The sequence below is a fragment of the Phodopus roborovskii genome, unplaced genomic scaffold, assembly GCF_943737965.1.
Source record: "Phodopus roborovskii unplaced genomic scaffold, PHOROB, whole genome shotgun sequence".
Lineage (NCBI taxonomy): Eukaryota > Metazoa > Chordata > Mammalia > Rodentia > Cricetidae > Phodopus > Phodopus roborovskii.
In genome coordinates, this window is record NW_026126408.1 from 3,037,892 (window position 1) to 3,051,292 (window position 13,401).

At 41.1% G+C, this 13,401-nt stretch overlaps 1 protein-coding gene across 1 annotated transcript in view; it reads right to left on the reverse strand.

The window, feature by feature from the left end:
* The window catches only part of Nbas (NBAS subunit of NRZ tethering complex), a 261,552-nt gene that overhangs the window by 13,493 nt on the left and 234,658 nt on the right, over positions 1 to 13,401 (reverse strand). Inside the window, exons 49-50 of the mRNA XM_051181643.1 lie at positions 5,516 to 5,655; positions 1,983 to 2,127 (exon numbers count right to left, since the gene is read on the reverse strand). Coding sequence (XP_051037600.1) covers positions 1,983 to 2,127; positions 5,516 to 5,655 — 285 coding nt within the window. The remainder of the gene's footprint in view (positions 1 to 1,982; positions 2,128 to 5,515; positions 5,656 to 13,401) is intronic.

The following is a 13,401-nucleotide window of genomic DNA, read 5'->3' on the forward strand; positions in this document are numbered from 1 at the left end:
TTCGGCTCTTGAGGAGACTTCTGATACTGCCACAGATGCCAGCTGAGAAGCAGCCTCCACAACTTGCAAAATTATGGCATACACAACTTGTAAAAAGCAATGATTTTAATTTGCTGGTAATTTTCCATGAGAAAAACCATCATGGCTATAAGGAAGCAGATACAATGAGGATGGAATCACAAAAAAAGGGGAATTGACAAGTCGGGGGGGGGGGGAGAAAAAAACTGTAATTACGAGGGTTTGTAGGTGATGAGAAACAGGGACAAGGAAAGAGGTGGGTCCACTTCAGTGCCCTGTCACAAGTAGGCACACACGTCATTGGCCATGGGCAGAATACAAGTATCTGAGTGGTGGATAATTTTAGCACCACAGTGAAGGAAATTATTATGGAGCTCCAAGATTAAATTGAGCAACTGTGAAATGTGGTAACATAAATTCAAGACATTTTTATTTTGTAATAATTATGTTCTCTCCCCCATAACACTTTAAATTTTTTATTGAGCACATTTAACAATAAAAATAATGTTTATCATTTATTAATCTCCTGTAATCATGACATGCAAGTAACATTTTTTTATATTCATGTCCAACATGAGGAAGGAAACTGAGCTTAAGAAGCCAGTGAAATCACAGTGGTAACAGTATTCTTTCAATAATTACCTTTCCCTCCAGCAAGTTAAACAGAGAGACTGACACAACCTATTCTGAAACAGTGATTAATCCACTCTCTCCCCAGCTCAAGGACAACCCTGGGTCTAAGAGTGGTGGTGATTAGGAGCCCACAGGGAGCTTCAGCCTAGAGCCTGAGATACAGTGGAAGAGACAGAGTTGCCAGAGAGTAATGGGAGGGCCTAAGTAAGACCTTTCTAACCAGCATTCAATTCACCAGAACAGCTACAGGGTAATTGTGACACTTGGTCCTGCTTGGGCCATGCTCCATCTTAGCCTGTGTGAAGGCAAAGGTGTTTGCACACACTTACTTTGGTGAGAACTGTAAACCATGTCGAGCTCACTCTGTGCAGAGTTAAATCTTGTCCCAGTGATGAGATCACTCTGCCAGGTCCATACCCTAAGGGCACACTGTGATCCCACAGACACACAGCTAATAACAGAGGGCCATAGTACACAGCTCTAAGCACAATCTCCACTACAATGTTTTAGGTGCTGGCACTTTAAATATTTTAAAGAACACCTCTGTCATTCCAGTAGTTGGGAGAGTTCTTTAAACAATTAAGTCTTTAAAATTTCAATAAGAACACTTGCTCAGTCTCAAATTGGGAAAACAATTCATTAAACGTTCATTCACAGCAAGAATGATTTTCCTGATTGATCACAATGAGGGTTTACAGGATCAGATTTACAATTTTGCTTTCAAGTTTATGTCCAATCTGGTGGAAACTCAAAAACCAATGAATTAGCTTAATGCCATTATCCAAATGCTTAAATTTAAGACAATCAAGTTGCTCAAACTGTGTAGGGTTGAGTGGACATAGCGCAAGCTATTGTAACTAACAGAATATACAAAATGTTTCTATGCTGCACATATTATAAACATTCCCATGAGACTTAAGTCATGGGGCCAATGGAAGAGGCTAAGTTTCTGTTGTATGTTACAGACAGTAACTGCTGTGGTTATACAGCTTCCTTATGATGAAACAAGGATCAGAGTGGTTGCTTGGTTACCAGGTACAATCAGCTTGGTTGAGACACATAATATCTGAGCTCTGGGTTCCTTCAACTAGGACTGGCCATAAAAAAAGGCTTCCCAAGAGGCTGCACTGGTCCAGGACTGGGGCTGTGAAAACACCTGCCAGGCATGCCTTCAGCACTGCTCTCCTCATTTGATCCACTACAAATTACTGGCATTTGCCAGAATTACTTAAGCCAAGTGTTCTAATATAGCTACTATAAATGCCTAGGATAGAGGGCTGTGAGAAGGACAAGGACAGCCCTGGGGGAAGCCACTCACAGCATCCACTCACCTCCATGGGCAGCATCTGCTTGGTGTTGTAGAGAGAGCGGCAGATCTTCAACACCTCATCCCCTAGTTCAAGCTTGTTCTCTGCTGAACATCTGGTCAGCATCACAGTCGCCAGTTTTACCCACAGATTGCTGGCTATGCTGCTTCTCACAGAGAAATGCATAAAACATCAGAGGTGATTAAAGCAGTCACAACTGTGACAAATTACAAAACAACAACAAAAAGTTCCACTTATTTATGGTGCCTCATACTTGGAGAGTGCACAATGCACCCCTTTAGCCTATCCTGTGACATGGAGAAGATGTGCAGGCCACAGTGACATGAGCAAGCAGAGGGCAGCTCTGGGACATGACATGTCCTGAGAGCTCAGGCTCTTAAGCCCTGTATGGACCAGTCTCAGATTTTGACTCCAAATTAGTGCCAGAATCTGTATTTCTGGCTCTCTGCTCTGGTGACTTCTAAGTAGAGCTTAGGACCCAGGAACCTGCTCTTTGCAAGCAATTGCAAGCCCTGAATAGCTTCAGCAAGACCACAGGAAAGCACTTCATAGAGCCAACAAAGATACTATGGTGAGCAGAACTGGTGTGACCGTCAGGCATTGTAGGACATGAGGGACTGGGGGTCAATAGTTTGAGGCCAGCCTGGACTACATAGCCAGACAACAGCAAACCCAAACTAAACAGTTGGAGTGAAATCCCATTCTTTGGAACACAAGTGCACATGTCATCACTGTCACAGATGACAGAGATGAGCCACACATCCATATGCTTGCATATGGACAAAAAACAGAGTGACATTCTCCTCAGTCTGCTTCAAGAATCCCTAATGGTCCCCACCCTAGGGCTCAGGTGAATACTCTCCTAGATGTTCTTTCCAGTTCCTAGTCTGTCCCAGGGATTAAAAAAAAAAAAAAAAAAAAAAAAATTTTTTTTTTTGAAGCATCCTTCTTCCCATTCCAAGATAGGGAAAATTTGCTGGCCTCAGGTAGCATCACTCACTGAATACTGAAAATCAGTATTGGAGTGAGCAGGCCTGAGCCAGTCCCAGGGCCTCACACTTCTCATCAATGAAGCACAGCTTCAGACGAACGAAGGGAAGAAGTGAGTCACAGGGCCAGCAGCACGAGGATAAGGCAGGTACCTGCAGCTCAGCAGGACAGAGAGGAGAGACACCCAAGCCTGTGATGGGACCAGTCTCGGGGAGAACTGTCCCCTTTACTCATTAGCTATGGGCAACCTGAGGGCACTTTTGAGACTCAATTCCTTCATCTATATGATTAGGTAAACTACCTTTGCATGTTTGTTGAGTGGATGATTGGTAACATAATGTAAACTGTGAATACTTAATAAATGGGAATTATTTGTTCCATATGAATTCTCATGGCAGCACTGGAAGCTTTGTTTAAAAAAAAAAATCAGGCAAGACATTTCTTAGTGAAAACACCAACACAAAATTATTGTGCTCACATCATCAATTAGACATGGTTAGGATGTATTGTGTGATACTTCTGAACAAAACATTGGGTTTAGGTACAGCTATAAAGATAGTCCAATATTTCAAAGACAAATTAAATTGCCTTAGAAGTCAAATAATGATCTCTCCCACACATATCTTATTTAAGTCACAATTCACCTCCCCCTTCCCCACCCCATCCCCTGTGGCTTCAGTTAGCCATGAAAAACACAAACCTAAAAACATTAAAAGGAAATTTTCATGGTGATTGAGTGTGTCCATGCTGCATATGGTTCCTTCTCTCTGATGGTCATTTAGTTGCCACCTCTGCTAACAGACTGATCGTCAATAGTATCTCAGTGCCTGCACTTAACTAATCCTTACTTGTTCAGCAGTAGCCTACTCAAACAGAAAGAATAGTGAGACACACCAAAGGGAAGCCATAACATGTTCCCTTTAAGTGAAAATTGGTAAGTTATTAACTGTAGGAGAAAAAGCAAAACAAAACAAAAAACCCTGTATGTTGACATTGCTAAGACCTTTGGTAAAAACAAATCTACCACCTGTGAAATTGTCAGGAAGGAAAAAGAAATTCAGCAGTAGCTCTACTGTACCTTGAACTGCAAGATTACAATCAGAGAGGACTGCAGACATAAGGTCACATCACCAGTGCCCACATAAACCAGGCATGTGCCTGTAGCCCCAGCTGGAGGGAGGTGGTTGCTGACATGGCTGCATGTGTCTATAATTCCAGGATTAGTGGCTGGAAAGAGGTGGGTACTCAGAGCCTAGAGGAAGCAATGAGCTTCAGGCTCAGTCTGTCTCAAGCAATAAATAGGGTGGCGAGGGAGGGACACCTTAGATTGTGCTCTGGCCTCCATATTGGTGTGCACACCTACTTATATGAATATAACACACATACACAAACACAACACATTTATTTTTAAACAAAAATTACCAGGCATCAAATTCGTTCCTTGTCAAAAACACATGCCTGGGGAGGTCACAGAACCCAGAGTATAACTTGTTATTGTTTTTGTGCTAAGTGAACATCCAGTCAAACTGTCTTCTAAACACATGTATGCATGTGTTCATTGACTTTTTGGCAGTGGAGAGCAGCCAGTGGAGAGATAACTAACTGGTCAAAGAGCATACGACTGTGCACATACCCTTAAATGGGACATTTATGTTAGCCCATCATCACGAATGCTCAGAGAATACTGTGAAAGAAGAAAGGGACGGATGGTGTAAGAGCCAGAGAATGTGGAGGAATTCTGGGAAATGCTGTCTTCTACAAGAACTGCACAAGATCAAGGCCGCCAAAATCCCAGTATATGTAGGGTAGATGATCTCCAGCCCCACTGCTTACAGAGGAGCTAGTGGCAATGGATAGTCCCTGGGAATGGTGGGTCTTTCTCTCTCTCTCTCTTTCTTTCTTTCTTCCTTTCTTTGTTTTTTTCCTTTTTTAAACTGTGGAAGATGTAGCTACCCGTAGATTCCCATGCTGCAGTTCCTTGCACATATGAGTGGCAATATCTGGACTTGGTGGATTATCAAGAAAAAAAATACGAATTTAGGAAGGAACATGTTGGTAGAATTATGAGGTAAGACTGAGAGGAAAATGGGGAATAGTTATGATCATATTTTCAGAAAGAAAGAACTTTAAAATAAAAATAATGAAAAGAAAGTATCATTGCCACAGTACATAGTAAGTGCTTAGCTAAGATGAAAAACAGTATTAAATTTGTGCAGGGGGTACAGGAAAATGTATGGGGAAAACATGGTGGAGAACAGAGTGTGATACTGTCCATATTTTCAGAGGGTTCAGAGTATATGCTCTTCATGTAAGGGGCTGCCTGAAATTTTGATAAATATGTATGCAAATACACACATACTCTTTCTTTCTCTCTCTCCTCCTCCTCCCTCCCTTTCTCTCTCCCCCATCTCTCTCTTACTCTCCCTCCCTTCTTCTCTCCCTCCCCCCCCTACACACACACATTGGCTTCACTAAGACATTACATTTTCAAAACTGCCATCCAGATAGAGGATGTCAAGACAGGCTAAACTTATTTTAATACTTACACACATTCACTTTTCATAGGCGGCCAGGCTTGCAAGAGTAAAATCAAGTGCTGAAATTCAACCTCATGGTGACTAGACTCTAGGAGCTCCATGAACAGAGAATAGCGGTTTTCTTCACTCTCAATGTCAGCTATGTCTATCTGGAAGAAGCAATACACAGTTGAAGCTGGTGGCAATGCTGAGACGGTTCACACAAGACTAAATGTAACTGTCTGAGAAAAGAACCTTGAAAATATTTGCAATATATTGAGGGGAAATTAATATCAAAACCCAAACCAGAACAAAACTCTGCTATGATTTGGATGCTGTTTGTCACCTAAGTGCTTGTGTGGGGAGGCCAATCCTTGGAGGTGCTTATTGGTCCTAAGGTTGCCTTTGAAAGGGACTATGGGGCTCTACTCTTCCCTGGTCTTGCATTAATGGCATGATCATTCCCTTACCCATCCATCAGGATGTGGCAGAGCCAAGAGAGCCCTCACCAGGGCTGAACCAATGCTAGCACCATACCCTTGAGCCTCTGAATCCACAGTGACATAAACCTCTGTCCATTACATACGTGGCATGCCTCAAAGCATTTCGTTCCAGTAATGAAGAAACACCCTAGTACACAAACCTTCAAGTTCAAACACTTACAATGTCATAAACTATGGAGAGCTACAAGGCTGCAGGGAAGCCACAACTATCTTTACCAAAATAAAGTTACCTTCTACACATGAGTTACCATCATTTAACACGTTACAATACAGATTGCTTTTACATTTGAAACTACAATTTCAGCATACTTAATATTAAATGACTATGGAAAGTTTAAATTTTCTAAAATTAATCCCCAAATTTCATTAGAAAAGTCTTTGCCCCCATCTGTCTAGAAAGTCCTCTAATTTGAACCAAAAGTTCTATACAAGTTCACTTGTCACACGATGCTTTTGCTACAAACCAACCTGAATCAAACACCCTATTATGCCTATTCTGTTTCTGCATAACCAAATGGCTTCTTTTCTAAGCCTAGCAGTTGCAAACACATGGGACATGCAGCACTTCTAGGGGAAATGACAGTCATTTTACACTGGAAAGTGGTTTTGACATAAAAGTAAGCCAGTCCTGAAATGCCTTATTAGTTTCTCTTCACACAGGTTCTCAGCATTTGTGTGCACAGACAATCTAATGGCAAATGCATGACCATGTGTGTTCTCAGGAATTCAATTGACCACACCTTGAAAGGATAATGAGAATGGATTTTATTTAGGTATCTGCTAAATTACCATGCACTAATGCATGTTTCCAAAGCATTTATTTAATGGCCATGATGGTTCTGATTGGTGACACCATCTGAAGAACTCACACCACCACAGATTCTGCAATGCTGCAAATAGTAATGTGTACTCTGAAATTACCAGTAATTACTACAGGAAGCCCAGGTCCCACAGTGACCTGCCAGACCCCCCGAGCTTTCCTTGGAGCCTGGGGTCATTTATATCTGGGATAACAGTCCCAGAGCACTTCAGAGTTTTTGAAATAATTTCATGATATAGCAAGCCAGTTGACCTCTATCACAGCTCCGTGTGGGGGACACTCAGAAATTAGCAACCTCACAGAACAGCTAGATATTGGCTCAACTGTCTTAACACTAAGGCTCTCAAGTGACAGAGCCAAAAGGTAATCAGAGCAGCATGTTCTGGCACGTGAACTTATCTCTAGATAAGCTAGGCATTATTTAAGGGAGGCGTATAACTGGGAGCAGGCAATTGTCTCAGTACTACAGAAACAGATTTATAAAAAATGCGAATTCAAGACTTGTGGCTATCATTACTCAACCTCCTCATCTTCAACCATCTCCAGCCTCAAGGCTTCTTGTGGTTTCCATGTTCTGCCTCAGCTATTTGGAACTGTTCCTTGACCTGGCACACCTTCCTCCAGATACTAGAGGAAGTGTAGAGGCCCATTTCCTCAAAGTGATAAATGTCACCATGGCAGCAACAGCCCTGTTTCCCTGCCTGAATTGTACAGCATGCCCATGCCTGCACATCTTTCTGTTTCGTTTTCCTTCTTAGTACTTAAAACCACATGATGTGTAAGGAACACTTTTGGAGTGAAAGAACTGAGTGACTAAACTTACAAATAAGTGATAATTTATCATTTATAAGGCAATTTAGCATAAGTAATGTGAATTCATCATAGATGTGCCATAAAGTTTTGGTTGGTTTTGTTACTGGAGATAAGATTTAAAAATAAAATACTGCCAGAACCCCAGGTGACTGATGATGGCAGGTTGCTAGTGTTACACTCATTAATAGATTTCAGGAAAGTGCCTTGCTAGGGTCTTCATTTTCCTTACTTGAAAAATGAGCTCTCAGATTATGAGGGTACAGCTTGATGACAGCATGAGGGAGAAGGGCTGGCCAATGGCTGACCTCTTCATGCTTCATAATCTTAGTTTCTGCTTAAGAGCTCACCTGAGCAAAGGCTTGTGCTCCAAAGTAAAGCACTTAAGACCCACCAAACAGCACACTACTAACATTCTTTAAATATCACAATAGCGGGCCGTTGTTGGTGCATGCTTTTAATCCCAGCACTTGGGAGACAGAGACAGGTGGATCTCTGTGAGTTTGAGACCAGCCTGGTCTTTAGAGCGAGTTCCAGGACAGCCTCCAAAATAATACAGAACCATGATGACAGAGTCTACAATTACATACAAGATAATTAATGCCAGCAGCCTTCCCTTTTATTATAAAGCATAGGATCTATGTGGGTTGTTTTCTATATGTAATGTTTATCTCACAAAGACATTTCTTTTAAAGCCACTTTTTAAAACACCATCTAGATTCTATTTCTTTCCAAAAATTATAAAAGATTATGAATTTTGAAAATATTTCATCTAAAAGGGAAATCTAACTGTAAATCAAACTTTCATACGTTTTAATTAGTTGAAGAGAATAGTTTCAATTTAGATTTTGATAATATGTTTTTGTACAATCCATCTCTCATGCTGGCGCAAGCTCATATGGTATCTGCTACAAGAATTCTTCCCAACCATCTCAGGATTCCTAACTCGGAACAACCCCGAGAGCCAAGGGAAACAACTGTCAGTGTGGGCTGCCAAAGACACCAACAAAACTCCAGAGAGAGAACTGGAATTTTGATAAACTTGTATCTGCCAGGAGTGTAACACCTTCCCAACAATGTGCTGCTGTTTCTAATGGGATAGATTGACAGTGACATGAATTCAATTCTTGATACTATACAATAAACAGGAAGTTCTGTTATACAAGAAATGGGCCGATATTCAGGAGCTACATGACATAGTCAACAATAATTTTCCAAAGAGTCAACATCTTCAAGACAGATCAGAGTGAAAGGCAAACCAATGGATTTCTTTCCTAGTAAAGGAAAAAAAAAAATATGAAGAAAAAAAGCTATTGCTATGGTTTCAGATTCCACATTATAACTGATCTTTAGGATAGTACCAACATACATTTGCTGTATCACTCAAGAACAGTGTCCACACCTATCAGAAGAACTACTGAAACATTTCTTTCTCCTACAATTACTGTGTATCTGTTTGGGTTTTCTTCATGTGAATTGAGCTCAACACTGTATTTCATATGTTGAACAGAGAAAGAAATGCTCTAGTCTGGAGGAAACAGACTTAGCAGAGATGCAATTTTAATAGGAAGAAGCAAGAAATTAAGAGACAGGTATAGTCGAACCCAACAAGCCCAGGAGATTCTTACATTCCTCCTAGATACTTGTACAACACACAACATGTAATAAAATAGGAAGATACTGGATGAAAATAAAAGGCATTTAACATGTTGTCAGACTAGAACCAGAGAAACGCTCATCTAGAAGGGCATTCACTTGGTAAACTGATTAATGACATACATGGATGGACAGCAGGTCATTATTAAAATTACCAGTTAACACAACTCGTATGTTCTGTGGAGTTTCCTTTCTGCTAGAATTTGAAAAGGTGGATGGAGATGAAACATCGCAGGCGAGACTATAAAAATCCTTCGAATTCTATAATTGATAGCTTTGGGCAGGAGATGATGCCAGTATAGTGGGATTCCTCTGTGGCTGACGGAGGACAGGGAGCAGCCTAAGTGTGAACACCTACTCACCTGTACACTCAGGGGTGAGCCTCCACTCCCAACGGTATGGCAGAGAGAAAGTATAATAGCTCCCTTGAAATAAGGATTTGAGTTTTAATTGTTTCAGCTCTAGCTCCCTCTATGTTAAGAGTGAAAGCAATGACCTCCCATCCCACAGTTAGCCTTTAGCACCAGGAGGCTCAACAAGAACCTGAAAACTTGGAATTGTGAATTCTAAGATTATTACCCAGCTGCACTCGATGGTTCCACAACTGAATTCGTGTGCACTTTTGTTCTTTCTATAAACAACAGGCGGCTACTAGAAGAGCAGTGAAGTGAGAATAATCCTCTGCAGCTACAGCCAAGGCTCTACAGAAATTCAGTTCTCATTTTATCTATTTTATTTTTTTCTCATAATATGGACAAGTAACCAAACCCAAAGCCAGGCCCTGATGGAGAGGCTCTAGAAATAAGAGGTAAGTCCTTTCTCAAGCTGCTGGAGAGATTACATGAGAGAAGGTAAGGCTAGCATCACCTCTCCACAGCTTACATTACTGTCCCCAGAGTTTGTGTGATTTTGCCTTCAGGGTGAAATCAGCTACTATACTCTTGTTTACCTGGGTCATAGAGCAAGGGCTTCAGCTCTACTCTACTCAAAGGACAGATAAGGGCTAGGATCCCCTGCTACAAGCAAAGGGAGCATGTCAGTCTTCTCAGGAAGTTCCCATGCAAAGCCTCTCTTAGGTTGACCCCATTTCTGAAAGTAAACCTGACTGTGTCTGACTGTATATGGAAACGATTGGGGCATGCCCTTTTCTCTGTGCTGTGTTATGTGTTACAGAAACAAGACCCTGGAGTTGACTTTGAAAGAGATAGCATTTGTCAAGGAAAGAAAGACTCTCTCTTCCTGACATGCCAGCGGGATAGTGTGTCTCCTCTGCCATAATTTGGTTCTGACAGAAACTCTTGGGTCAGAAACAAAGACCTTTTGTACTTACAGGGAAAGTGGCAGCCAGGGCATCAGCCTTTCCTGTGTCAGTTCCCCAAGTCCTCAGGCTCAGAAGTGGTACTTTGGAGAGTCACTCACACACACACACACACAGACACACACACACACACACACGCAGTGGGCTGTAAAGAGTTAGGAATCTGTTAAACTGAACAGCAAGTACATGTGACCTGCTCATGGAGACACTCATCTTCCAGGGAAGTTTATGATGGGAGATGTCATTCTGTAAATATGTTTCTCTTATTGGTTAATGAATAAAGCCCTGTTGGCCAATAGGAAAGCAAGATAGGCAGGACTAGGAGACACAGAGGATTCTGGGAGGTGTAGTAGAGAAGATTCGAGATGTAGAGACTTCAGAAGCAGTCTGGACCCTCTCTCTAGTAAGATAAGATCAATATGGCAACACTTAGATTAATAGAAATGGGTTAATATTTAAGACAGAGCCAGCCAATAAGAAACGCTAGTAACAGGCCAACAGCTTTATATCTAATATAGCATCTGTGTGTGTTATTTGGGGCTGACAGCAGCTGTGAAACCAGGCTGGTGGGAAAACTGCTCATAACAAGTTTCTATAAAAATGCCCTTGAAAAGAACCCAGAACTAAGCTTGTCAGTTCCTCTGAACACAAGCCTTGCTGAAATGGGAACGATCTGTGGAACATTATTTTCCAGTTGCCTTTCTAAGTTCCTCTATTATGTTGGGTGTTGGGAAAGAGTTCAAAATCATCTTTTAATTTTTTTTTACCTTTTCACTGATGTATATATATAATTATGAGTGAATATGTGTATGAGTATGGAGGCCCAGAGTTGATGCAGAGAATATTTCTCTTATTTTTTCTGCCTTATTCTTTGGGGCAGAGTTCTCCTGATAAATTCAGAGCCTGCCCACAGGGCTAGCCTGGTTAACTTGCTCTGGGGACACCATTTTCATTTTACACACTGGAATCAGAGATAGTCAGCCAAGGCTGACTGGGGTCCTCCTGCTTGAATAGCAAGTTCTTTAACTGCTGAGCTGTCTCCTCACACAAACAGGACTTACTTACCACCATTAAACTCTTTGGTAAAGAACATCAAAAGAAGGTTCATCAGCACAGCTTTCTACATCTAAGTACCAATGAACTTTTGAGAAACAATATTTACCCTACCATATAGGTAAAGAAGACATACAAGTTTGAAAAGGTATGTCTCTGTATTTAGACTCATGAGCCCACATGACGGGTACTTGTAAGTTATGCTCATATACATCTACACATACTGTCTGAACCCATGTTAGTCCACTTACACATTCCCCTTAAGTCTAGTCCCTTTTCTTGGCTATTTTAGAAACTAGAAAACCATATATGAAAATAACAGCACTTTAGGTCTTTAAAAGGTTAGAGGCTCCATCTGTCCCTCTCCTGGTTAACAACAATGTTGAAACTCCATCATCACATTGAATTTCTGTATTGCTCCTGTTATCATGAACAGTCTCCAGATTTTCAGTTAGAAATGTATTCAGTTAGCTATGAATACATTGAGTAGTCAGCAGAGAAAATTGAACATCATATGATCAATGTACATTTTTTATGTTCGTGTGTGTGTATGTGTGTGTGTATACACAAACAGTACAATTAAAATTGATAGCTTTCTAGCAGACAGCTTTGGCCCAATATATTTTCAGAATATATTTAGGAATATTTATCATGAAGAGTCAAAAAAATTAAGTAATTTTTAGTTGATACAAAATCACCACTTTATAAAATTGACAAGTTTTCGGAGTAAAAAGGAATTACATGGGTATTACAGGCTTCCAGAAGTGTGAGGGCTGGTAGTTAGTGTAAACATTTAAGAATTTCTCTCCCTAAGATACCTGAAATCAAGGTACCTGGTTCACTCTGGATAGGGATCTAAGCAAGAATGACAACCTCCAGCTTCCAGGAAGTGGTGCAGTCCAAATAAGAATTTCCTGAGTGTACTCTAAGGGAACACAGAGATCACTGATATGAGCAAGTCAATCCCCCATCTCAGCCTTCCTTATAGGCCTGCTACCACACCCACCAGGCATTTACACAAGTTCTGAAGATCTGAAGTCTGGCCCTCATGCTTGGGCACAAGTGTCTAACCCACTAAGCTATCCCCCAGCATGGAACTGACCCAGCACATGCTTTGTGTAGCATTCCCTCCATTCCTGACCCAGGGAGCGTCAGGGAAAATGTGGACATTTCATAAGCACCTGCATGCTTAATGTCTATTTGTTATTGACACTAACTAAATGTTACAGAAATGAAAAGGGCAAAAAATAAATATGAATCAAATATGAGAGTATTGCTGTTGTCTCTAAATACTGCTTCTTCCTTCCTTGTTGAATTAGGGGACTTAGGTCCTTCCTGTAAGTCAATTTGTCAAGTGGATGCAGCTCCTTATCAGACAGATTGTCCTTGAAACAGGACTAACCCACTGTTCTCAGAGGAAGCCATTTTTTTACATTTAACTTTCTAGTGCTGCTGGAAGTGAACCCATACACCTTAAGCTGGGCAGATCACCTGATTATTCATCTTCCTACAGGCACTGACAGCATCTCACTGTCACCGCAGGTACAAATCCACAACAGCTACTAGAAAACATCAAAGGACTCTGTGGGTACAACCATTACAAATGTTTGATATCTTTGGTAATAGTGACATTAAGCCCTGCTTATTGGGGCTCCTAACAAATAACAGGATGATAATTAATGTAAAGATGCAAAATAACCATGTGATTCTTTTCACATACATGATGTCACACTGTGATACTATACACAGGGTTTCA